Below are 26,588 nucleotides of genomic sequence, written 5' to 3'. Positions count from 1 at the left end.
ACCAAAGAGCTCTCACAATAGTTTTGAATTAATTAAATTTGGTAAATTCCAGATAAACCTAATGATTCCTATTGTTCCTTTTATAGAAAAAAGGAGCAGATCTTTGTGCTATTTGATGGCTATTTTAGGAAACCCAAACATAGTTTAGGCACAAAAAAAAATATCCTAATAGTTTTATTAGTCTAAATTTGGGGCCTGAATTTAGGAAAGGCAAAATCAAGAATAGTTGTAGAGGAAACAACGTATAAGTAATAAATAAATATCTAAAGAAAAGATATTTTACAGGCAATATTGTAAAAACACACAGCAATGAACAACAATGGTTATTAGGAGCTTAACTTAAAAAAAAAAAACTCTTTTCAAAAATGATTTAAGGACTTCCCTGCTGGCGCAGTGGTTAAGAATCCGCCTGCTACAGCAAAGGAAACCATAAACAAGACCAAAAGACAACCCTCAGAATGGGAGAAAATATTTACAAATGAAGCAACTGACAGAGGATTGATCTCCAAAATTTATAGGCAGCTCATGCAGCTCAATAACAAAAAAACAAACAACCCAATCCAAAAATGGGCAGAAGACCTAAATAGATATTTCTCCACAGAAGATATACAGACTGCCAACAAACACATGAAAGGATGCTCAACATCTTTACTCATTAGAGAAATGCAAATCAAAACTACAATGAGATATCATCTCACACCAGTCAGAATGGCCATCATCAAAAAATCTAGAAACAATAAATGCTGGAGAGGGTGTGGAAAAAAGGGAACACTCTTGCACTGCTGGTGGGAATGTGAATTGGTACAGCCACTATGGAGAACGGTATGGAGGTTCCTTAAAAAACTACAAATAGAACTACCATATGACCCAGCAATCCCACTACTGGGCATATACCCTGAGAAAACCATAATTCAAAAAGAGTCATGTACCAAAATGTTCATAGCAGCCCTATTTACAATAGCCCAGAGATGGAAACAACCTAAGTGTCCATCATTGGATGAATGGCTAAAGAAGATGTGGCACATATATACAATGGAATATTACTCAGCCATAAAAAGAAATGAAATTGAGCTATTTGTAATGAGGTGGATGGACCTAGAGTCTGTCATACAGAGTGAAGTAAGTCAGAAAGAGAAAGACAAATACTGTATGCTGACACATATATATGGAATTTAAGAAAAAAAATGTCATGAAGAACATAAGGGTATGATAGGAATAAAGACACAGATCTACTAGAGAATGGACTTGAGGATATGGGGAGGGGGAAGGGTAAGCTGTGACAAAGCGAAAGAGCGGCATGGACATATATACACTACCAAATGTAAGGTAGATAGCTAGTGGGAAGCAACCGCATAGCACAGGGAGATCAGCTCGGTGCTTTGTGACCGCCTGGAGGGGTGGGATAGGGAGGGTGGGAGGGAGACGCAAAAGGGAGGGGATATGGGAACATATGTATATGTATAACTGATTAAATTTGCTAAATAAAAAAAATAATAAATTAAAGATGAATGTTAATAATCAGAAAAAAAAAAAAAGAATCCGCCTGCTAATGCAGGGGATACAGGTTCAAGCCCTGGTCCTGGAAGATCCCACGTGCTGCGGAGCAACTAAGCCCATGCGCCACAACTACTGAGCCTGCGCTCTAGAGCCCGTGAGCCACAACTACTGAGCCCACGTGCCACAACTACTGAAGCCCATGTGCCTAGAGCCTGTGCTCCGCAACAAGAGGAGCCACCACAATAAGAAGCCCACGCACCGCAACGAAGAGTAGCCCCCGCTCACCGCAACTAGAGAAAGCCTGCGCACAGCAACGAAGACCCAACACAGCCAAAATTAATTAATTAATTTAAAAAAAATGATTTAAGAGTATGTCAAAAAGCACCAAGAGTTAATAGGATATTTTTAGTGACAAAAAGGAAAGAGTAGACTTTCCCTGCTCGCCACAACTAGAGAAAGCCCATGCATGGCAACGAAGACCCAAAGAAGAAAGAAAGAAAGGAAGGAAGGAAGGAAGGAAGGAAGGAAGGAAGGAAGGAAGGAAGGAAGGAAGGAATGAATGAACGAACGAACGAATGAACTTCTACTAGTCTGGATATTAAAAAAAAAAAAGCCCCAATTCTCATTTTCCTCCTTTTATATATTATTCATGTAACAATGTTCAGTAAATGATTTATTAATATACCTTTACATATATGTGTATTTAGGCATTCACAGATACATAAATACACAAATAGGTAATAAATTGAAAGCCTTAAAACATAATTAGGGACTTCGCTGATGGCGCAGTGCTTAGGAATCTGCCTGCCAATGCAGGGGACATGGGTTCAAGTCCTGGTCCGGGAAGATTCCACATGCCACAGAGCAACTAAGCCCGTGCACCACAACTACTGAGCCTGCGCACTAGGGCTCACATGCCACAACTACTTAGCCCGCGTGCCACACTACTGAAGCCCACACGCCTAAAGCCCATGCTCTGCAACAAGAGAAGCCACTGCAATGAGAAGCCTGCGCACCGCAACGAAGACCCAATGCAGCCAAAAATAAAAAAGTAAAAAATAAATAAAATTTAAAAAAAAAGATAAACAAGTTCTGGGGATGTAATGTACAGCATGGTGAGTATTTTTTTAAATTTCCAAAGGTAAATCATATATTAAAACTAAGATAATTTACTTAACTTATAAAATCAATATAAAAAGTAAAAAGGTTTAAATCATAGGAAAACTAACCCTGATCTTGTACAAACCAAAATATTGTGCTGGCATTATTTTTACATGGCAAATTAAAATGCAAATACACTGGATCACACCAAAAACTCTTCTTTTATCTTGGAACTAAGGCCTTATTTTATCTATAACTATAATTACAAAGCCTATTACATAAATATACTTTTCAGAGCCCACAAAGGAAACATATATAGTTTAGCAATTCTTTCAGACATTTTTGATTACAGTTGACCCTTGAACAACGTGGGGGTTAAGGAACTTAAGAAACAACACCCCCCAGTCCCCCACCCCCCAAGGCACAACTGACCCCCTCCTCAAACTTAGCTACTAATAGCCTTACTGATAATATAAACATTTAACACATATTTTTTATGTTATATGTATTATATAATGTATTCTTACAGTAAAGTAAGCTAGAGAAAATGTTATTAAGAAAGTCATACAGGGGCTTCCCTGGTGGCGCAGTGGTTGAGAATCTGCCTACCGATGCAGGGGACGCGGGTTCGTGCCCCGGTCCGGGAGGATCCCACATGCTGCAGAGAGGCTAGGCCCGTGAGCCATGGCCGCTGAGCCTGCACGTCCGGAGCCTGTGCTCCGCAATGGGAGAGGCCACAACAGTGAGAGGCCCACGTACTGAAAGAAAAAAAAAAAAAAAAGAAAGTCATACAGAAGAGAAAATACACTTAAAGTACTGATTGTATTTATTGATACTGATACCATGTTTACATGGTCTGTTTACAAGATGAATCATCTGTCAGTACCTACGTCAATACTGTCTTATGTTACACAAAACATTGTAGATAGTAAATGTATTAGTAACACTAGACATCAAAAATGAAGACAGGGGCTTCCCTGGTGGCGCAGTGGTTGAGAGTCCGCCTGCCGATGCAGGGGACACGGGTTCATGCCCCGGTCTGGGAAGATCCCACATGCCGCGGAGCGGCTGGGCCTGTGAGCCATGGCTGCTGAGCCTGCGCGTCCGGAGCCTGTGCTCCGCAACGGGAGAGGCCACAACAGTGAGAGGCCCACATACCGCAAAAAAAAAAAAAAAAAAAAAAAAAAAAAAATGAAGACAGAATTCCCTGGTGGTCCAGTGGTTAGGGCTCCATGCTTCCACCGCCAGGGGCATGGGTTCGATCCCTGGTCAGGAAACTAAGATCCTGTATGCCGCACAATGCAGCCAAAAAAAAAAAAAACAAAACAAAACAAAAGATAGTGTGAAAAAGAAATTTATATTTATTTACAGATAAAACGATTCATGCATTGATAATGAAGCAGCAATATGACTGCCTTCTGGTAACCTAGTGTAATCGATAGTGCCATGTATAGTCTGTAAATGTTTGTGTGTGGGAGTTTCGATAAATTTTTACTTCTTCTTTATATATATATATATATTTGGCTACGTTGGGTCTTCGTTGCTGTGCACAGGCTTTCTCTAGTTGTGGCGAGCGGGAGCTACTCTTTGTTGTGGTGAGCGGTCTTCTCATTGTGGTGGCTTCTCTTGTTGCGGAGCACAGGCTCTTCTCTTGTATGTGCAGGCTTCAGTAGTTGCAGCACGCAGGCTCAGTAGTTGCAGCACGTGGGCTTCAGTAGTTGCAGCGTGCAGGTTCTAGGGCGCACGGGATTCAGTAGTTGTGGCTCATAAGCTCAGTAGTTGTGGCTTGCGGGCTCTAGAGCACAAGCTCAGTAGTTGTGGCACAGGTGCTTAGTTGTCTGCGGCATGTGGGAATCTTCCCAGACCAAGGATCGAACCTGTGTCCCCTGCATTGGCAGGAGGATTCTTAACCACTGCGCCACCACGGAAGTCCCAAATTTTCCCTTTTTATAATAGATTTGGTATATTTTATGATAGTAAATGATAAAATACACTAGTATCTGTTTATAATTTATGCATTCATGGTATACCTTTCTCTTAATTTTTTTTGATATTTTTAGGCTACATGTTTTCTCAAATTGTTACAAATCCCCCCCACAATTTTTTCCAATATATTTACTGAAAAAAATTCACATATAAGCGGACCTGTGGAGTTCAAACCCATATTGTTTGAGGGCCAAATGTATTTAACTGGATTGCGCACATTCAATGAAATATTTTTTTGATAAGTTAATCTTTAAACTTTTCCAAGAGAAGAAAATGGACAGCAAAAAAAGTGAGAGGGAGCTACTACAGACAAATATGAAACTATCACTCTAAAAAGCTAATCCATGTTCCCTCTGCAAGTAAAGATAAAACAGTTTAAATGCAAAAACCCTCCAGATTTTGACATATACATACAAACACACAAAGAGTGACATTCCACCTAATTTAAAAAATATCTTAGGCACTTGGCAATTTCAAACAACTATATAATTTAAAAATCAGTATTTATGAATCTCCAAAGTAGGGAAATGAAATATCACCTATGTTAAACAAAATAATCTCTTTTTGACAACAAAGACAATCTCCTCATGAGGGTTTCTTATCTTTTTGTTCTAAGGTAACTCTCAAATAAAGAATCTTGTTCTTGTCCCAAGTTCCCCAAAATGGCCACTGCAATTCTAAATTGTCCCTAGTGAAATTGGGTCAGTTAGAAAGATAAGGGTACGAGTTAGTGTAATTGTGAGAAAACATGAAGGAATCAGGTTATTTGGCCCAGTTTTAGTTGAGATAAGAGTTCATAAGGCCAGTGCTGTGCAACCTTGTATCTCTAGAACTTGGCCAAAGACCAGTCATCACTGATCAGAAGCCAGAGAAAATGACCTGATTCTCGGCAGAAGAAATGAAAAAAAGGAGTTCTCAGGGACACAGACAAAACTGAGGAAGAAGTCCTTATAAAGGTTTGGAATGGCAACCTGAGGCAAAGTTTATTCAAAGGACACTGGTTTGAGGATACCTTCTGAATTCCATAGTCTCCAGGGCTGGCTGTAGGACAGACTTATTGGCACTTGGTTGATGGAGTGATTTGTCTGGTTAATTCTGATAACAAATGACACTCCAGCATGCTAACTAGTTACATGACCCCTAAGCGGCTGGCATCCCCAACTTCTTAGAGGGATAAGTGGTGTTCAGCCACCAGAGACTGAGCAATAAATAACAGGTTCATGTTGCCCTCAGACATCCAGGGCTACATACACATCCTTTCCCTATAGACTTTTCCTCTTATAGACAAACAACATTCAAAACACTAGATGGGGGGAACCATGGGAGCAGATAGATGTAGAAAGCCAGAAAACAAATTCCCCAAGGAAAAATAAAAATCTAGTTGGATAACCAAAAAAATGGAAGAGGACCTTACTCCAAGGAAAATAAACAAAATAATCCCAACACTCAAGGGTCTCAATGAAACATCAGAGCTCAATTCAGCAAGAACTTACCTCCCAGCCATGGGCAGGATGGCACCTCAAATAGTTAGAGACACGAGGGGTCTCAGATGTGCACATTATTACCAGAGTCAAGGGTTCCAGTCCAAGGTAGTGAGGGCCTCAGCTGAATCTCTGTGGATCCTCCATTTCTGATAATGCCCTCCAGCCAAAGACTACCAGGAACACACCTGTAGTAGAATGAGGGAGACTGCACACCATGGGGAACCCATTCTGGGCATCTCAGCAAGTGCATATTAAAAAGGACTTATTACAGGATTGGGGATTGTGTTAGATGATTTTCTAGGAGGGTTTGAGAAAGGGGAGATTTGCTCTAGGTTGGATGCTGTCAGGAAGTGGGGATAATTCTTTGTTTTCTTTCTTTTTTTTTTTTTTTTTTTTTTTTTTTTTTTTTTTTTTTTTGCAGTACGCGGGCCTCTCACTGCTGTGGCCTCTCTGGACGTGCAGGCTCAGCGGCCATGGCTCAGGGGCGCAGCCGTTCTGCAGCACGTAGGATCTTCCCGGACCAGGGCACGAACCCGTGTCCCCTGCATCGGCAGGTGGACTCTCAACCACTGCGCCACCAGGGAAGCCCCTTTCTGGTTTTCTTAATAATTCTTATCTAGAAGTTAGGAGGAATGGATCAGTGCTAAAGCTGTAGTTGGTAAAGAAGCAGTAGTCACTCAAACTGTGGAGAGGGTTGTGTTTGGTCATTTTTGTGGTGTGGACAATGTTCTCGTTTTCGTGTTCAGGCATGATTATGGAATGGTCTTTCTCTCCATCCATCAGCGACTGGTTTTGTCTGATGTTGGTGTTCTGTAAAATTGTTTATGCTCAACAAGGCAACACCACGGCCTAGCTAATAGTGCCAGGCCCCCTACTGGCAACACTGAGGCTTCTGAAGGAAGAGTGCAAACTAGCTCCCAGTTGTCATGAGCTGCTTTTCTCTTTTTCACCGGCTACATTTGAAAAATCAGAATTGGCAATCCTTTTGGTAAAACATGGGCTCTTCCAGTCACCACAGGACTCATGACTCCCCAGTACCTTGTAACTGGTCTGCCCCACTCATTTACACTCCTGCCTTGTCTCCTGGCATTTAAATTTGCACCCCTCACTAGCAGAAAAGGAACCAAGCAAGCCCAGAGAGAAGTGACTTGCCTGATCATCCAGTGAACTGATGGCAAGGCAGAAACTACAACTTTGTGTTTAGTTTTCCCTCCAGAGGATCCATCTGCTAGACATTCAGGTCGATTGTTAAATCTCTGAGGTATCAGCCTCTCAACTGAATGTGGATGGGATCGGATAAAAACACTTCTCACCACACTTTATCAACAACGTGTTCCCAGCTTACTTCTCCTTTCTTTAGGGGTTGGGTGTCTCACGACATCGGCTGGGATTCTAAGGCCTTTGCTCAGCTGCTCCAGCCACCCCTGACCTTCTTTCTGCTTCTCAAATATGCGAAGTGTGTTCCGGCCTGAGGGTCTTTGTATTTGCCCGTGGCTCTGCCAGTAACTCTCCGCCCTCACACCTCCACGGGGCCGCTTCTTCTGAGCTTCAGCTCAGTATCACCTCCTCAGGGAAGCCTTCCATGACGACCTTACCTGCTCACACCCTGCATGCCCTAGCACTACCGCCATCTCTGCGAGGCCACATCCCTCTAGCCTCCTTTAAGTGCGTCCCTTGGTGCTTCTTTCGCAGCTCCCCTCAGTCTGTCAAATGCGCGGGAATGGGAGGCGGGAAACTGTGCCCAATCCCCTGCTTCTCTGGGCCAGTTTTCCCTTTACGCCCACGAAGCGCTCTGAGAGCAGAGACACGCGGCGGAGACACCGGTTTCCACAACAGGCTGGTGGCCAAGCGCCTACTACATCGGCTCTCCAGGACTGGCGACTGGACCGCACTTCCCGCGGCGCCCCGCCCCGCGGCGCCCCGCCCCGCGGCGCCCCGCCCCGCGGCGCCCCGCCCCGCGGCGCCCCGCCCCGCGGCGCCCCGCCCCGCGGCGCCCCGCCCCGCGGCGCCCCGCCCCGCGGCGCCCCGCCCCGCGGCGCCCCGCCCCGCGGCGCCCCGCCCCGCGGCGCCCCGCCCCGCGGCGCCCCGCCCCGCGGCGCCCCGCCCCGCGGCGCCCCGCCCCGCGGCGCCCCGCCCCGCGGCGCCCCGCCCCGCGGCGCCCCGCCCCGCGGCAGCCGGCGCTCAGCCCCTCCACCAGCCCAAGGCCACTACGCATGCTCCGCACTTCCGGCCCCGCGAGGTCGGGGGCGGGAGCTTGACGCGCCTGCGCAGCTGCTCACCCGGCTTCCGGGCGGTGGAGGCCCTATGGGTCTGAGGGCTAGTGTCTTCGCGTAGCGGCGGTGTAGAGGAGTGCGGGCCCAGAGGTCCGGCCCGAGGGCTCAGGACCGGGGTCTTTGGGAGAGGCCGGGGGTCGCAGAGAGAACCTAGGATCGCTGCCCACCGCCACCACCAGGCATGTCGGCCGAGGCCTCGGGCCCGGAGGCGGCCGAGGCCCCGTCCCTGGAAGTCCCTAAGCCCTCAAGTCTCGAGCCTGGCTCCGCCGCCTACGGTCTCAAGCCACTGACCACGAACAGCAAGTACGTGAAGCTGAACGTGGGCGGCTCGCTGCACTACACGACGCTGCGCACCCTCACGGGACAGGACACCATGCTCAAGGCCATGTTCAGCGGCCGCGCGGAGGTGCTCACTGACGCCGGAGGTACGCGAACTGCCCTTGCTTACTGTCCTGCGTCCTCCAGGTCCACGTCTCCCTTTCCCGTGGTCTTTCCTAGCCCAGTCTCCTCATGCCCGTTCTCTGCCACCGTCCAGTCAATTCATTCTCACCCCCTCCAGCCCCCACATCCCGTCTCATCTCGCCTGGCTCGGTCATGATCTAACAGCTGTTGGCCACTCTAGGACTCCATCTGGAAATACAGACTGTAGAAGGAGAGGGCAGCTTTGGGTTTGCCAGGGACGCCAGAGCGGAGAGTGGACAGTTCTGTTTGGCAGGCGAGCCCCTTACCTTCCCGAAGTGTTGCATTCAGGTCTGGGCCCCATATGCCCAAGTGGAACCTTGAAGTTTGGTGGCAGGGTTGAGGGTGGTGGAGGTGGAGTGGATTCAGAAGGGGTTAACGAGGGTTATGAGAGCAGGAAAGTAAAATTTGGGGAGGTAGAGCTCAGCCTTCAAATACCTGAAGGTGAAGAATTTATTTATTCAATAAGTATTTGTAAAATGCCAGTGCGGGAGATAGTTTGGTACACAAATCTGATAAGCTAAGCCTTATGGAGTTTTCTTTTTTTGTGGGGGCAGGGGGAGAATAAGCAAGTAAACATGCTAAAACAAAAGCGAAATATGTAATTTCAGATAGCAATAACTATATTATGAAGACTAGAAGGAAGAATATATATCTTTATATTCTATGAAGAATATAAAGGTTAAAGTGGTAGTAAACTGGACGGTGGGGTGGACATTCTAATTAAATAGGATGGTCAGAATTAGCACAAGAGGTTAGAGGTTTATTGATAAGGTAATCTGTACGAACTCTCTGATGGTGAGAACCTTCTCAGTGTAGCACAGACTTGGGAGGGAATTAATTCTCTGTGGCTGGCTGTGTTAAAAAGGGGCTTATGGGAGAACTCACTGGAGATGTTTTAAAGGGATTTTCTTAGCTATGGCACAGGCTTGAGACAGATCAGTATTAAGACTTGTGGCTTTTGAATCCTTCTTTCATAAAAATTCAGTAGCTCCACAGCCTTTAGCAAAGCCATCCTTCCTCCTGCCTCTCCCCACCGCACCAGGTTGGGTGCTGATTGACCGGAGCGGCCGCCACTTTGGTACAATCCTCAACTACCTGCGGGACGGGTCCGTGCCACTTCCTGAGAGTACCAGAGAACTGGGGGAGCTTCTGGGCGAAGCACGCTACTACCTGGTACAGGGATTGATTGAGGACTGCCAGCTGGCACTGCAGGTGAGGGTCCCTTGCCCCCCTCCGGAGTCCCACCCCTATGCTCATGTCCCTGGGAGAGCTGCCCAAGCAGTTAGCTATTAAGATATTAAAGAAAAACAAAAGGAAGTCTGGGGCACTGCCTGGAGGAGTTGCCTCTGGCCTGGCTCTGACTGGCATGACACCAGAGAATTTGGGGGTACTGTCCTCTGCATTTCTGCTGTGTCAGGCAGGGCCCCCCTTACCACCTCATGCCAAGACTACTGCAGTGGTTAAATGACTACTGTCTCTGTTTCTTGCTGTTTCTACCCAGCCAATCCAGCTGTTACACTAGCATCTGAATAATGATCCTTAAACACAATCCCAATTTATTCTCTCCCTTGCTCAGAAATCCCAAATAATGCCCTTGTTCCACTAAGGGAAAAAAAAAATATGTGCATTTAAATTGGAATATAATGACCTCCATGATCGGGTCCTATCCTGGGAGGCAGCATTCCATCCCTCCCAGGGCTTTAAATAATTCTTTTTTTTCTAGCAGTGAAATACTATGGAAGCAGTCACACCCAATAAAACAGGGTTGGGGGTTCCAGGGCCCCACCTGCTGGGCTTCTTTTCTGGGGATCTCTTAGGATTCTGAGGAGAAGAGTTTGGAAAGCACAGCCAGGAGATATGGGTTAAGTGTCACCTCCACCACAGCTGACTGAGTGACCTTGAGTGAGTCAGTTCCGACCTCTGACATTCTGTTCTCATGTTCCAAAAGATAGGGAAATGAGAAAAATATGTGCAGTGTAGTGAGTTTCACATAAAGCCTTTTATTCTGTTCTATTTTTACAATGTTAAAAGTGTCCTTTTATGATACAATATTAATAGGAGATTGTAAGAATTTCTTTTTTGATGCCCTTTATATTCAATATGTTAAAAAGTGGCAACTATGAACAATTTTCTGTTATCTTGGGGAATACTTACTGGACCTTGAAATCCAAAAGTATAGAATTCCTTTGGGCAATATCCATGTTTTTCAAGCTTTTTGACTGCATCTCATAGAGAAAAATGCATTTTATACTTGCATATATATGACTGAAATAAGTTTTATAAAATGATACTTTTAGTGAAATACACTCTGAGATATTCTGTTTTCTTTCTTTCTAATGCCGTTTGGGGCCCATTAAATTTATTTCATGACCCATTAGTGGGTTACCACTATGCAGTTTAAAAAACATCAAACTAGATGATTTTGGAGGTGCATTCCTGTTCTGTAACTTTACATTTATCTAATGTTATCTCACATCCACTGTGTGTTAGGATTGGTTCTGTTACCTTCTTGTACCCCTGTTTGACATAAAAAGAAACATGAGGGAAGCTGGGGATATATTCAAGGTGAAAGAGCCAGTAAGCAGCAAAGCTCAGAGTCAACCCCAGGTGCCTGACTCCCAAGTGCAGTGCTTTTTCTTCTGTGCTCAGCTGCCTCCTTTCCAAGCTTCCCCGAGACCATTCTCATTCCCCACTCCACTCAGCTAGAATATGCTTGTTTGTTTGGAGGTTTTGGGTTTGGAGGTTTTTGTTTGCTTGTTTCTTTCTTTCTTTTTGGCCGCGGGATCTTAGTTCCCCGACCAGGGATTGAACCCATGCCCCCCGCAGTGGAAGCTGGGAATCTTAACCAGTGGACCACCAGGGAAATCCCGTTGTTTTTAAGATTCTGGTACAGAGAATTGAGTTCACCATACTTCTCAGTGTGTGGCACTTAAACATCATTAGTCTATGCAGATCTTTTCTCTTTTTATTTTTTCCTTCATTCCCAGTCCCCTGCCCACTTCCCTTTTCCCCATAGGTACCCTTCCAGTTCTAATGTTTTAATACATTTCCTTGGATTATGTTTGTACCGTTAAAAAACTAAAACATTGTTTTGTATACATATGTATTTTAAATTTCCATAAATGTCATTGAGCTATGGATTGTGTGTTCTGTTTCTTAATTCAACACTTTTTCCAAGTTCTATTGATGCTGCTGTATGTACATTTAGTTCTTTGCTTCTGACCGCTGCACAGGAATCTATGGTGTGCATTCAACCATATTGTATTTATACATTCCCCTGAGGTTGGAAACCTAGATTGCCTCCCGCTTCCTGCCCCCACAAACGATGCCACCATGAGCATCTTTGTACGTGTGCCCTTGTGGGTCCTGGGTCAGTGTTTCTCATGATTGTAGCTGGGGAGTGGAATTGCTGGGCCGCAGGACACATGCAAACGAATTTCAGCAAGTATCATCAGATTACTCTCCCAAATGGCTGTAGCACCTCGTACTCTTGATGAGCAGTGCATAAGGAATCCTGTTTCTGCATATCCTCAGCAACTCGTGGCATCACCCAGCATTCTAATTTTGCCAATCTGATGGTATAGAGTGACTTCATTTTAATTTGCATGCTTCTGATTACTAATTAGATTGAGCATTTTTTCACATACTCATTAGCTTTTTTGGTTTCCCCTTCAGTGAATTGCCAATTCATATTCTTTACCAAATTTTCTACTGAGTTTCCTATCTTTTTCTTGTTGTTTTGCAGGAGATTCTTACATATTTTAGCTTAGTTCCTAGGGAGAATTAAGCCCTATTACTCTAAGGCATGTATTTTACATAATAAATTAACTTCTCCTGTGCATCTAGAATGGTACTATTTATCTGACATTCTCAGAAGAGTTGAGAAAATAGTTACTCAAATTATTTGCTGGGTTTTGATATTCAGTGAGGAAGCCCAGTTGAGAAAGTCTGTTTTAGATAATAATTTCTAGTCAGTTTTAGATGTTGCCAATAATTTCTCTTAGAATGTCACCTGTCTGTGGCATCTGTTGTTGAATAGAAATTATTTTTTTTAATTATAAATAAATGTTTATTATTTTTAAAGCAGTCTATAAGTATTGTAGAAATTTAGAAACCACAGATCGTCAAAAAAATAAAAGCACCAAATATCCTTCCAGGTCTTTTCCTGTGTGTGTGTTTGCCAAAATATGATTATGCTGTATGTGCTGTTTTTTAGTATGCTTTTTTTTTGGTTTGTTAATAATTGCCATCTTTCCATGTCAGTGAAATTTTATGTAACATCAGGGGCATATACCAATTTCTCCATTTGTTCCAGAAATGTCTTTTATAGATGGTTCATCTAAACTAGGACCTGATCTAGATCCTTGCATTGCATCTGGTTTTATGTTCTTTTTCCAACCCAAGCAGTCCCTTTTTTCTCAAGATACTGACTTTCTCATAATACTGACCATCAGTTGTCCTTCACAGTGACCTACTTTCCAAATTCGCCTGATGTGGTTTGTTACCCTACCCTATCCTGAGTTTTCTCTAAATCAGATGGTAGATTTTAAAGCTTGATAATAAACATTTTGGTTGGAAAACATGTTAAGTAATGTTACATATATCATACTGTGTTATATCGAGACCTACAATGTTGTTAATATGACCCATCATTAGTGATGCTCAGTATTGGCCCCTAGATTCAGATGATGATGGTTTGATCCCTCCATTGTGGTTACATTTCCTTGTTGCTAACTATAAAGTAATTTAGGCATTTTATGAATGGCAGTTACCTATCAACCACACATCCATTTATAATTCTCACCTGAATCAATAATTTCATTAGGGTTGTAGAATAATTATAATTCCTTCAACATTATTACATGAAATTATTTATAAAGTCATGCTTTTCATTGTCAACTGGAGAGATTCTTGATTTTAATAGAGTCACATTCCTCTTTTTTTTTTTTCTAATGGTGTATCCTCTTAGGATCTTGTTTAAGAAGTTTATTCTACATTTTTTATTAGCTTTATAGTTTTACCTTTTGTATATGGAATTCACTGTTGTAAATGCGAATTATGAAGGGATTCAACTGTTTTTTGTCCTCTGTGGAGTGAGCTAGTTTTCTCAATGCCATCTACTACACAATCTGTGGTAGCCAGCATCCAAGATGGCCACCGGCAATTCTTGCCTCTTGCTTATTCAGGCTCTTGCTTAGTCCCCTCCCACACTGAATAGGGCTGACCTATGTAACCAGTAGGAGATTGCAGAGATGATAGTGTGTGACTTCTAAAGCTAGGTCATAAAAGACCAATAGCAGTTTCTGCCTCTCTTGGATCACTCACTCTGGGGAAGCCAGCTGCCATGTGAGCATATTCAAGCAGCCCTAAGGGAGAGGTCCACTTGGTGAGGAACTGAAGCCTCCTGCCAACGGCCAGCACAGACTTCCAGCCAAATTGGTGAACTATCCCAGAATTGGATCCTCTAGGCCCAATCAAGTCTTCAGATAACTACAGCCCTGGTCAACATTTGGACTCCAACTTCATGAGAGACCCTCGGCCAGGACCACCTAACTAAGCCAGTCTCAAGCTCCCAACCCACAGAAACTATGTGAGATAATAAATGTTTATTGTTGTTTTAAGCTGCTAAGTTTGTACTAATTTGTTACCCAGTAACGGATAACAGATTTTGGTATCTGGAGTGGGGTTCTGCCGTAACAAAAACCTAAAATGTGGGAGCGGCTTTAGAACTGGGAAGAGGGCAGAAGCTGGAAGCACTTGAGAACAGTGTTAATAAAAGCCTATAGAGCTTTAAAGAGTATTCATAGAAGTCTGATGACCTTTGAGGAGGCTGCAGTGTGGAACATGTTTACTGGAAGGGGGTGGAAAGGGGATCCTTGTTATATAGTGGCAGAAGTAGCAACACTGTCTCCTACAGTAATGTAGAAAGTAGAAAACATACTAATGATCTGGGTGATCTAGCTAAAGAAATTTCCAGATAGAATGTTGAAGTGCCACAGGTTTCTTGTTGCTTATAGTGAAACAGAAGAGGAGAGGGTAAGCTAAAGGAAAAATAATTGAACAAAAAGGAGCCAGGAATTTTGGGGACTTGAAAATTCCCAGTCTTTCAGATAACAACTGATATTAAAATTAGCAAATGGCTTCCAGGCAAAGATCAAACACAGGGCATTCTCAGTAAAACATGGTCTAAAGATGAAGCTGAGGATGTGATTGTAAAATCCTTTAAGACCTCAGAAATATCCAAGAAGATGCCTCAGAGAACCATTCAATCAAATAATAGCACTTCTAAGAAGCTTAAGGCTACTGTCAGGCAGCAGTCTCAGCATAAGCCTAAGGTAGAGAAGGGCCTATCTCACAAAGATGTGTGGGTGAGGCTTTTGTCTAAATGAACTGAACCCCACGACTCACAAGACACCCATTAAGTTTTTAAGAGAATTATATTGGCAGAAACACTGCCAGCTTAGACTGGAAGGGACAGAGACAGTACAAGAGGAGAAGAAGCCTTTGGACCCTCGAAGTTCTACAGGCAGAAAGCAGGCTAAGGAAACTATGGAGCTGCAAACACGGACTGTCTTTCATGGAAATGGAAGGATGACTCAGGTCAGAGCCAAGAGCCATAGAGAATCATTCCTGGACAGGAGTAGACATCAGAGAGCTCCCAATATTTGTCCAACTGGATTACAGAATTTCTGTGAAGCAGTGACTTCTCTGTGCCTCCTGCACCCCTCCTCACCTTTTGAACAAGAGTGTTTATCCTAATGCCTGTTGCACATGTTGCATGTGGAGTGTGTGGAAGAGATAACTAGTCTCTAGTTCACAGGTCATCAGATCCAGAGAAAATGTACCTAAGGAGTTGAGGAACACCTCCCAAGGAGCATTGTCCCCACCTGAACCTGATTTAGATGAGCAGATTCTGTACTTCAGTGCTGTAATAGGATGGGACTTTGGGGGATCTTGGGAGGGGGTGAGTGTGTTTTGTGTATGGGAGGGATTTGAATCAATGGGAGCCAGAAGGTGGACTGTGGAGCCAGCCTCCAAGGCAGTCCCCAATGATTCTTGTTCCCTAGTACTCATTGCCTTGCGTTGTTCCCTCCCACACTGAATAGGGCTAACAAAACTAGGTCATAAAAGACAGTGAGGCCTCCACCTTGCTCTCTCTTGGATTATTTGCTCTGGAGAAGCCAGCTGCCATATTGTGAGGACACTCAAGCAACCCAACGGAGAGGTCTAAATGACAGGGATCAGATATTTCCTGCCAATAGCCAGCCTGAACTTGCCAGCCATTTGAATAAGCTTTCTCAGAAACAAATCTTCCAAACCCAGACATGCCTTCAGATTACTGCAGCCCCAGCTGACTTGACTGTAACCTTGTGAGAGACCCCATGCCAAAAACATTCAGCTGAGCCACTCCTGAATTCCTGAATATCCATTCTGACCCACAGAAATGGGTAATAAGTATTTGTTGTTGGTTTAAGCTGTTCAGTTTGGGGACAGTTTGTTATATAGCGATAACGAATACACACTTGCCCCACTGATTTGTGATGTTCTCTCTATAAATATCAGTTCTCCTATATACACCAGTCTGTTTCCAAGTTCTCTATTGTGTTTCATTGTTTTTGTTTGTTTCTGCAGCAGAACTACATTGTTTTCATTATTACGGCTTTGTAAGATACTTTAATATCTGGGAGGGTCAATCTCTTCTCTTGCTTGACTCTTTTTAAAAATTGACCTAAGTAATAGTAGACTTATTCTTCCAAATTAATTTTAGAAAAAGTCTTAGGAGTTTCTCAAAAAAAAAAATCTTCTGGAATTTGTATTAGAATTGCACATCTAGTTTTTAGGTTGGGAGAGGTGAGAGGGGTTTTGGCATGAAGATTCTAGAAAGCAGAGAAGAGGAAAGAAACCTATGTGTCTGGTTCTGATTCTCCCTCCAACCTTCCACCTAGCCCAGTTCAATTCGTTCACCAGATATTTATTGAGCATCTACTGTAAATTGGTACTTATTGTCTAGGAAGAGACCATGAGCAAATATACCAAAAAATGAGAAAATGTGAGGAACTGAGTGCCATGAAGAAAGTGAACTGATAGTGTGAAAAGGAAGTAGAGGAGGCTGCTTAGCCAGGGAACTTAGGGTGGAGGACCAGCACCCTCCTAGGGGCACTGTTTGGGTTGAGATCTGAATGGCATGAAGGGGCCAGCCATGCAACCGAGTGCAGGCTGTTGCCGGCAGTAGCAGCTGCAAAGGGCCTGGTGGGCACAAGCTGGATGCGCGAAGGAACAGGTGGGGCTGAAGTCCAGCAGGCAGGGGAGAGTGGTAGAGACGAGATCAGAGAGTTTGCATCCTGCAGAGTCTTGTGTGGACTACTAAGGAGTCTGGATTTTTTCCGCAAAGGCAACAGCAGTTTTTGAAGGCTTTTAGGTTGGGGAGTGAGTGACCTCTGGTTGTGCTGTTAATCACCTTCCGCTTCTTCTCCAGCAAAAAAGGGAGAACCTGTCCCCGCTGTGCCTCATCCCCACGGTGACATCTCCCCGGGAGGAGCAGCAGCTCCTGGCCAGCACCTCCAAGGTGAGGCCCCTGAGCCCTGTAGGGTGGAGGCTGGGGGCCTATCCCGGCAGCCTGACCCCCACCCTTCTCCATCCTTTCTCCCCCAACAGCCCGTGGTGAAGCTCCTGCACAACCGCAGTAACAACAAGTACTCCTACACCAGGTGACCCCCTCAGGGGCGGGGAGGTGCAGTGGGTGGAATCCTGGGCTCAAGCACAGCTCTGCTCCTGGCCCAAGGGGAGGATTATGGCCGCATGGGGGTGGGTGGGGTGGGGGGGCAAAAAGAATCCTGCCTGGATGCAAATTCTAGCTCTGCCACTTACCCACTGGGTACTTTGGACAGGTCATTTTTACTTCTGAGCTTCAGTTTTATCATCAGTAAACTGGGGTCCAGGTGAGGATTAGATGATAATTACTAGCATTTCTTATAAGAGGCATGGCTCTAAGTGCTTTACATATATTTACTCACATAATCTTCACAATTGTTTGAAGTAGGTATTGTTGTGATCTCCATTTTACAGATGAGGCAACTGAGGCACCGAGAGGTGAAGTAACTTGCTTAGTGTCACTCAGTTAAAAAGTGGTGGAGCTAGGATGCCAGGTGAGGTAGCTTGGCTCCAGAACCTGCATGGGGTAGCCACTCTGCTGTGCTGGGATTTGCTGAGCAAATGCTGCTTCCATTCTGAGGCCTCCTTAGCCTGGCCCCAGGGGTGGAGGAAGCTCCATTCTGGGCACCAAACTCCTAGGTAGGACTAGAGTGCTAGATATCTGGGCCCCTAAGCTTGGGGGAACAGAGGGAGGAATCCAGTTGTGCTGAGCCTCTTGGCCCCCTGGTCCTCAGCACTTCAGACGACAACCTACTTAAGAACATCGAGCTGTTTGACAAACTGGCCCTGCGCTTCCATGGGCGGCTGCTTTTTCTCAAGGATGTTCTGGGGGATGAGATCTGCTGCTGGTCTTTCTACGGGCAGGGCCGCAAAATCGCCGAGGTGTGCTGCACCTCCATTGTCTATGCCACGGAGAAGAAGCAGACCAAGGTCAGAAGGGGTTCAGGGCCTGGTCAGGGAGGGCTGTGGTGGTGGGCAGGACGAGCACCCTGGACAAAGGCAGCTCAACAGATCAGGCAGGGGAAATCCATCACCGGAGTTCTAAGTTCTGGGGTCTTAGTTCTGTAACCTTGGGCAAGTCATCTGGCTTCTGTGGGTCTCTGCTTCTCTACCTGTGAAAGGAGGGTGTTGGATTAGAGTGGGGTTCTTAATCTAGGCCAGTTGGGTTTCAAGCCTATCTTGAAAGAGTGTGCAGTTTGGGGAGTGGGTATGCATTTTTCTATATAGAAGAACCATAGTTGTCATTAGAATTTCAGAAGGCTCCATGACCCAGAGTAGGTTCTTAAAAGTTCAGGTGCTTAGAGCACACTGAGATTGTAGGCCCTGAGTCATTAACATGGCAGTCATCAGCAGATACTTCCTGAGCACTGCGAGAGGCTTGAAATCAAGGTGAATAAGATGCTGAGTAAAGTACAAGCCCTCTGTCATGACGTCTGGCCCCTGAAGATCTTATCAGCCTGGTCCCTTCTGACCTTGACATGAAGGATGTGCCTCAGATACAGTGGAGATCTTGAAAGTCTCTAAGCACCCAGTGCTACTTCACACCCCCCTACCTTTGCACACACTATTCCCTCTTCTTAGAATTATTTTTCCTCATTCCTGTCTGCCTAATGGACTTGTGCTTAATCTTTAAGACCTAAGCCAAGCATCACTTTCTTTGGGACACCACTCATGAACTTTCAACCCAACAACCCCAGACAAAGTTGGTCATACCCCCCTGTCAGCTAAACACAATGTTGATTGTAGTCTGCTGGGGATGGGGGAGTAGGAGTGTTTACTTCAGCAGCAAGGAGTTAGCTTCTTGAGAGTAGAGCGGAATCTTTTTTTTTTTTTTTCCCCTATCTCTGTAGCACTAGCCAGGCCTTTATCACGCCGCAGAAGCTAGGAAATATTTATTGAATGCATGAATGAGTGAATAATCCAGTTTCCAAGTAGCTTCCTCTGTAATTGGGAAGACAGGAAGATAAACCAGTAATGGGAATGCAGCTTGTTAAAGTTTTTTTGTTTATATTCCTCCAAGCCACACAAGGGGAACCCCTAACTACCTCTTCATCCCTTACTACTCTCCTTCACTCTGCCTTGTTGCTTTGGCCTTGCGCTCATCTTCAAATACACTAAGCGAATTCCTGACCCCAGAGCTGTTCCCTTCCCAGACTGATCTTTCTCGAGTTCTCCATCTGGTTCCTTCCCTCCTTTCCTTTGGCTATTGGTCGGATGTCACCTTCTCAGTGAGGCCTTCTCTGAGCTCCCTCTTTAAAGTTGTAACATTCCTGGCCGTGGCTATCCCCACACCCTTTTCCTGCTATAATTTTTCTGTAACATTTATCGTCATCTGACACTTTGTATCTTATTACATGTATGTCTGGGTCCTCGCCCTAGAAAGTAAACTTCCTGCGGACAGGAACTTTGCCTGTTTTGTTCACTGCTATATTCCCAATGCCCAGAACAACACCTGGTACAGTGCAGTAACTCAGTAAATATTTGTCAAATGAAAAGATATACCAAGAGACTTGGCAACAAAGGACAGAAAACAAATAACTCTCTGCCTGACTTCAGAGCTGGACCTTGAAGTATAAGTGTGACTTAGCTGGGCAAAGAAGTTGCAAAGAGGACAGTCCAGGCTAAAGGAAACTGTGACTGCAGAGGCTAGGAGGCTGCAGAGGCTATAAGAGTGGAGAGACAGTGCAGGAGCAGCCTGGGGGAGGGGATGGCTGCGTAGTAGTCAAGCCAGAGGGAGGGAGCTGGGGGTTGCTGGCCTTTTGCAGGTGGAATTCCCAGAGGCCCGGATCTTTGAGGAGACCCTGAACATCCTGATCTACGAGACTCCCCGAGGCCCAGATCCAGCCCTCCTGGAGGCCACAGGGGGTGCAGCTGGAGGTGGCGGGGCAGGCCGAGGGGAGGACGAGGAGAACCGAGAGCACCGTGTCCGCAGAATCCATGTCCGGCGCCACATCACCCACGACGAGCGTCCTCACGGCCAACAGATTGTCTTCAAGGACTGAGCTTTGCCCCGAGTCTTCCTCTGGCCGCTGGGACCCAGTCCTTCTCTCTCTTCCTCCCCTTCCCAGACCTTTGCCCCGGCTTTGCTGGCCAAGTCGTGGGTCCTTCTTCCATCCCTTCATTGCATGGTACAGTTCACTTCGGCCCTTTTCCATCCATTCCCACCTCATTGCTAACCACAGAGTACATTCCAGCCCCTCCCCTCAGAGGCCTTCAGAAGGCCTACATTGGTTCCCTCCTCTCCATCCTTGTCCTGCCCTCTTGCCTCACCAGCTGGTTTAGAAGGATTTAGAATTCCCTTTGTCTTTTTTTAGTACATTGTACACACGAAAGTGTCAAGCCAGCCCTTAAGAACACCCACCACATTCTGAGCCACCTCCTCACCATTGTGCAGGGCAGTTTGCCTCCCTCCTGCTTCCCCACCATCCTCCCTACCTCCTTAACTTTGTACTAGGTGGGCCTGGGCCTGCACCAGGTCAGCATCTTTTCAATTTTTTTCATATTATTTATTATTATAATTTTCTATTAAATTATTGAAATAAAGTTGAGTTGAGGGTCTGGTGCTGGCTCCCAGGGAGAGGGCCGGGTATATGGCTTGTTAGGGAGGTACCTGGCTAGTTGGATGGGAGAAGACACAGACCCCTGCCCCAGCCTTTCCCTGGGCTGGTAGCTGGGAAGAAAGTAGTCAGGAGTTAGGAGAGGATTTAAAAATCTGTATTTCGGTGTTCACTGGCCGGTTCCCACTCTCAGCCCCACCCCACCCCCTGCAATGGAGAGGTGGTCCTGGCTACCACTCAGGCCATCCCCAAGTGCAGCATCTCTCCAGCCCAGATGTCTGAAGGGAACACCTTCCTTCAAGGGTCTGGTGCGAAGACAAAGTCGAGGGCCTGGCGTTCGGCCCCAGCCACGTTGGGATGCCAAAGGTCCACGATGAAGACCACTCGAGGCCCATCTTCTGGAGAGCCTAGGGCACATGCGGATGGAGACAGCAGAGCAGCTGACGTTAAGTACTTACATGCCAGGGCACTCACCAAATACTCATAAATGCAAACGCTTTGTAAATAAGTGCCAGACAGTGTTCTAATCCTTTACGTGTATTAACTCTTAATCATCAAAACAAACTGTGAGGTAATACCATAAGTATTCTCATTTTATGCAAAGTAACTGAGGCACAAAGAGGTTAAATAACTTGCCCAAGGTCACCCTGCTAATGCCAGAGGTAGGACAGGAACCCAGGTGGTCCAGGCCCAGGGTCTTGTGCTATGAACCACTGTGCTGTGCACTTACATTAACTTATTTAATCCTTGCAGTCACTTGGTAAAAGAAGGCGGTTGCCCTATTTCATGGGTGATTGGAGAAATCATGTGACTTGTTCAAGGTCATGCAATTAGAAAATGGTGGTGTAGGACAGGAAGCCAGTTGGGCCCGATTCTGCAGCCTCTAGTCTATTCCCCTTCACTCTTTTTTTTTTTTTTTTTGCGGTACCCGGGCCTCTCACTGTTGTAGCCTCTCCCGTTGCGGAGCACAGGCTCCGGACGCGCAGGCTCAGCGGCCACGGCTCACGGGCCCAGCCGCTCGGTGGCATGTGGGATCTTCCCAGACCGGGGCACGAACCCGTGTCCCCTGCATCAGCAGGCAGACTCTCAACCACTGCGCCACTAGGGAAGCCCTCCCCTTCACTCTTTAGTCACTCATCCCTCCTAGCAGAATGGGAGCCCCATTACCATTATGAGCCATGGTATGCAGGAAGGAGTCATCCACCAGTAGACAGTGTCCCTCAGCCCAGCACTGGGGCTCACCGCCGACCACCAGCTCACAGCCAGGGGGGATCTTCAGGCCTGTAAGAGATCCGGGCCTCCAACATTCCTGCCTCCATCGAAGGGGCCCACCCCATTCAGTCAAAAAGCAGATGTGAGAGTCTTAAATGCCAGGTTCTATGGTGGTCCCTCCTCGTTCTCTGGAAGGTGACCCACGTAAAATTACAATACAGTACTGGATGAAAGAAATGCTAGGAGACAGAAAATGCAGTGCAGAGCACAATCTGTTCTGTTTCAGAGAAGAGGGAAAGCTTCCTAAAGGAAGCAGCATCTCCTCTTGGGCTTCTGACAGTTTAACTCAAGAACCTACTGTGTTAGGCCCTCTCTCCCCAAAAGGTATAAAACATGGCTCCATCCTGCCAAGGACCACACAGTGGGGTACAGAAAACTGAGGAGCCAAGTTAAATGATGGGGAAGAGGAGGACATTCCAGAGGAGGTGTGGCATTTGAAAGTGCAAGTCCTGAAGGCTACGTAGGAGTTTTCCATGAGGTGATAAGTGGGAAAGACATTCTAGGTTAACAGCGTGTGTGTGGCATCTGCCAGGATCAGCCAGAAGGCATTCATGATTTAGGGCGTGGTGGGAGGGAAGGGGAAGAAGGGAACAGGTAGGAGATAAGGAGAAAAGATCTGGCCTTGCTCCAGATCTCTTCAAAGCCAGGGTGCTTTGAAGTGTAGAACACATTCAACTGGTAGCACAAGAGATGACTGTAGGCAAAACAAAGTCATGGCATTAAACAACAATCAGAAAACAAGTCTTTTTCTCTCCCCATTTTCTTTCAATCTCTAAAACACTGAAAAGAAAATCTCAGTTTGTTGCTACCATAACTTTAACATCCCCCCTAACATTGCCCTTTTTATGTTTATTTTTTCTTTGGGGCCACGCCCTGCGGCTTGTGGGATCTTAGTTCCCCCACCAGGGATCGAACCCAGGCCCTCAGCAGTGAAAGCACAGAGTCCTAACCACTGGACCACCAGGCAATTCCCAACATTGCTCCTTTTTAAAGGAGGAGAGTGGAGGCTTCAGCCTCAGACTAGGATACTTTGCTAGAATTTTTAAAGCTTTCTTTTTTTAAGTTTAAACTTATTTTTATGAATAATTCCTATTTAGGTCAAGTAATACTGATTGTCATTTTTCTATAAAGATTCCTTTTAAATAAGTAAAACAAAACATTGGGGGGAGTCAATATGAAGAAACAGTACAGGTGGTAAATGACTATGGAAAAGCTTATGAAGATGGTTTGCAGATCACTGAAGCTCAGGAAATGCTGCTGTGGGCGACAGGGAGTCAAGGAAGATTTCCGAGAAGAAAGGCATGATCAGAGACACAGCGTAGAAAGCTATGATGGCAGAGAAGAGAGTCTGGAGGGGGAATTGTGGAGGCGAGGAAGCTGTCTGTAAGCAGCATCCACTTACCCAGGTGGCATCTGACTCGGGCATTGGTGGGCCCACAGCGGCCCTCGAGCCGGGCCCCAGGCAGGAGGACGGAAAAGCCAGCATTGCCGAAGGTGTTGGCACTCATAAAGCTTCGCAGCCCCCTCAGTGCCCGATAGGCCCCCGGGCACCGGCGGCAGTTGCTGGGTTGGCACCGGCCTGCTTGGTATAGCAGGAGCTGGTAGCACCCAGGGGCCAGTGGTGGGGACCAGCCCCGAGGCAGAGGGGTAGTCCCTGAGAAGTCCCAGCTCACAGCCCCAAAGTCCCTCAAAATGGCAGGGAAGCTGCTCTCCAGGAGCTCCACATCATGCCGCTGGGCATCCCGTGGCACGAAGGGGGCTGAGGGCAGGTCTGGCAGGAAAAGCAGGCCTGGGCGCTGAATGCCCAGGACCCCTGGCCCTCCCCCAGGGCCTGGGCTACCCTGAGCCGCCCGCCTCACCCTACCCATCCCTGCCCAAGAGTAGCGCCTGGCGTAGGCCCGAAGGCGACAGCTCACTACGCCTTCTGTCCTAGGTCCTTCCACAGACTCCCCAGAGCTCCGTGGGCTTGGTCTGCCAGCCTCAGAGCACCCTCCAGGCCTACCACTGACAGCCCCAGCCCGACTCCCAGCCCCTAGGGCCTGCATATCTTGGGAACCCAGGCGGTAGCAGTACCAGAGGAAGAGGGAAGTGAGAGCTCCAAGGAGCAGGGTAAGGGCAGATGAGGCCAGAGGCAATGGCCATGCAGGCATGATGGGCAGGGAGGCCCTGGCCAAGAGGCCTGGGGCATCTTCCAGACCCCAGTTCCCTTGTCCCCCCAGTTCTCCACTGGTTCCTTCCATGGCTGCTCCCTGGTTACACCCTGGGCTGTTTCCCTTCCACATTCCTACTCTTGGTTCTCTCTCCTTCTGAGGTCCTCTCTCCACCTTGTACCTCCTGCTTTCTCGCTTCCTTCATGCACCTCTAACTCTCCTTTCCTTCCTCTCCTTCTGCCTCTCTCTCCTCTCTCCTCTACTTCTTCTTTCTCCTTCCAACTCTCTCCTCCTCCTCTTTCGCCTCTTTCCTCCTCTTCTTTCTCCTTAGAGCAATTTCCTCTCTCTCCAGTTTCCTGCCTCTCCCGTCAGTCTCTCCTTTCCCCACCCTCTGTCTCCCCGTCTCCTTTCTTCTCTCCTCCCTCCACCACCGCACCCCCCCCGCCCCTCTTTTCGCTCCCTCTTTCCCTCCCCGCTCTGCCTTTCCTTCTAGCTTCCCCGGACAGCAGTTCCTACCCCACCTGGACCCGCAGCCCTGGGAACCGCAACCAGCAGTCCTGTGCAGCGACTTCTCTCTTCTTCCTTCCCCTCTCTCCTTCCTGCCCTCGCTTCTCTCTCGACCCGACCCACGGGTTCTCTCTCTCTCCCCCTTCCCCCACTCGCTCCTTCCTTGTCCCCCACTCACCCTGACGTCACCCTCCCCACAGTCCTCTCAGCTTAGCTACCCCCGCCCTCGCCCAGTGGCCACCGCAACTCAGCCGGGTTGGGGGTGTCGTCTCCGGATTTGCCTCCCCCGGCCCCGACGGGGCGCCACGTGGGGCTCAGGGGGCACAGCGCCAACTTCCAGCGCCCCGCAATGCGAAAAGAAAGGGCGGGGCCTGAGAGGGGCGTGGCAAGTAAGGGGCGGGGCGAGCGCGCGAACTGACGGACAAGACCGGCGCTCGCAGACTGCGGACAGGGACGCTGCGGCCTGTCCGTGGGTCAGTCGATCCTTCGACCAGTCGACCTGTGACTCCACCTCCCCCTTCGCCTTCACAAGAGCCAACCCCCGGCGGGAGCCCGATTGATAATGAAGGCGGCTTCAGCCAATCGCCTGCAGCGCCGCGGGCCGGGCCATCTCAGGCGGGGCCGAGAAGAGCTGTCCTTTCTGGTGGTGCTGAAAAGGGTTCTCCAGCGGTCTTGCGAGATGAGGCCAGGAGAAAAAAAATCAAAGTTGAAGCCGCCAGGCAGCTGGCTGGGGTCATGTTGTACGTAGGAGGAGGGATCTCCCCTCCCCAGATCCTGGCCTGTCACCCCTTAGACTTCTCACAAACGTAGGAACTTGTCATTCTTCTGGAGGAGGAGGTAGCGCATTCCACATGAGCTTCTCTGAAAGGGTCTGGAAGAGGGCCGGGGGCATATTGGGGGCGCTGAGCAAGCGCAAACCCAGCTATGCTGCCCCTTAACACCCTGGGAAGAGAACATTCAGTTTCCAAATGTTCTGGAATGGTTGCGGGAGGGGGCATAATTACTGCTAGGACCAGAGTTGCCTTCGTTTCCCCTAGGGGCCGTGGGAGTGAGGATTACGACCCTGGCTCATGTGGTCCCTCCTTCCTCCATCTGCACTTCCTCCTCCTCCCTCCCCCCACAGCCCCCAAATAAATCCCAAGCCCCTCCCTTCGCCCGTCCCCAGGATCTGACGTGGGCTCGACACCTTTCTCAGCTCTCCCTCCCGCAGCTCCAGTGCCCGAGCCTCGGCTCTCCAGGTTCTGCAATCCCCTCCTCTCCCCGCCAAGCCCCACTAGAGCACAGTAGGGACCCTCCCTATCCTCGACCCCACCCTAGGTCCCCGGAAGCTGTTTTGCCTCTACCCACTCCCCCAGCTTAGAATCCAGCCAGCCTGGCGGACCCAGGTGCCTGAACCAGAGGGTAACCCAGGCGACCCAGCTCCTTCGCCCTTCTTGGCCCCACCCGCTGTAGCCGGAGCCGCGCCCCCTCTCCCGCAGACAGGAGAGCAGAGGACAGAGGAGACTGGCCAAAGAGGGGTGGGCTCCAGGCGACCCCCAGCCCAGTTCTGCCCCTCCGTCCCAAAGGCAGAGACATTGTCTCCCTTGCTAACTGCCAGTAGGAAAAAAAAATTATAGGAAAGATAAAAGAAGACGGAGGAAAGGTGAC

At 47.4% G+C, this 26,588-nt stretch overlaps 2 protein-coding genes across 6 annotated transcripts; one reads left to right on the top strand and one right to left on the bottom strand.

The window, feature by feature from the left end:
* The first annotated feature begins 8,351 nt into the window (after positions 1-8,351).
* KCTD13 (potassium channel tetramerization domain containing 13) lies at positions 8,352-20,915 on the top strand. 2 transcript variants are annotated; one of them, XM_081257811.1, is made up of 6 exons: positions 8,352-8,766; positions 9,846-10,015; positions 17,280-17,369; positions 17,459-17,511; positions 18,190-18,385; positions 20,221-20,915. In XM_081257811.1, the coding sequence occupies exons 1-6, from the start codon at positions 8,523-8,525 to the stop codon at positions 20,455-20,457; spliced, it is 990 nt and encodes a 329-aa protein (XP_081113937.1). In that variant the 5' UTR covers positions 8,352-8,522; the 3' UTR covers positions 20,458-20,915. The 2 variants fall into 2 exon arrangements, with proteins under 2 accessions (XP_081113937.1, XP_081113938.1); XM_081257812.1 differs by lacking the exon at positions 20,221-20,915 and adding an exon at positions 18,809-20,176.
* On the bottom strand, positions 18,397-25,015 carry ASPHD1 (aspartate beta-hydroxylase domain containing 1). Of its 4 annotated transcripts, none has more exons than XM_081257810.1 (4): positions 24,956-25,015; positions 23,687-23,863; positions 22,180-22,293; positions 21,097-21,419 (listed from the first exon to the last, which is right to left on the bottom strand). In XM_081257810.1, exons 2-4 carry the CDS (start codon positions 23,790-23,792, stop codon positions 21,310-21,312), a joined length of 330 nt encoding a protein of 109 aa, XP_081113936.1. In that variant the 5' UTR covers positions 23,793-23,863; positions 24,956-25,015; the 3' UTR covers positions 21,097-21,309. The 4 variants fall into 4 exon arrangements, with proteins under 4 accessions (XP_081113934.1, XP_081113936.1, XP_081113935.1 ...); XM_081257809.1 differs by having other exon boundaries at positions 23,687-23,882; positions 24,956-25,001; XM_081257808.1 differs by lacking the exons at positions 21,097-21,419; positions 22,180-22,293; positions 24,956-25,015 and adding an exon at positions 18,397-18,567 and having other exon boundaries at positions 23,687-24,788.
* Between the last annotated feature and the right edge of the window lie 1,573 nt (positions 25,016-26,588).

Source organism: Mesoplodon bidens (genome assembly GCF_964165515.1).
Source record: "Mesoplodon bidens genome assembly, chromosome: 15".
Lineage (NCBI taxonomy): Eukaryota > Metazoa > Chordata > Mammalia > Artiodactyla > Ziphiidae > Mesoplodon > Mesoplodon bidens.
The sequence above is the reverse complement of the archived record's forward strand: the minus strand, read 5'-3'. Positions and strand labels throughout refer to the sequence as shown.

Bases quoted from the DNA above. Each gene is read 5' to 3' on its own strand.
- KCTD13 (XM_081257811.1), top strand. From the start codon at position 8,523: ATGTCGGCCGAGGCCTCGGGCCCGGAGGCGGCCGAGGCCCCGTCCCTG. The intron at 8,767-9,845 runs GTACGCGAACTG...CCACCGCACCAG, and splicing joins GGTGCTCACTGACGCCGGAG to GTTGGGTGCTGATTGACCGG. The intron at 17,512-18,189 runs GTGACCCCCTCA...CCTGGTCCTCAG, and splicing joins AACAAGTACTCCTACACCAG to CACTTCAGACGACAACCTAC.
- ASPHD1 (XM_081257807.1), bottom strand. From the start codon at position 24,566: ATGTGGAAGGGAAACAGCCCAGGGTGTAACCAGGGAGCAGCCATGGAA. The intron at 22,294-23,686 runs GTAAGTGGATGC...GATCTCTTACAG, and splicing joins CCGAGTCAGATGCCACCTGG to GCCTGAAGATCCCCCCTGGC.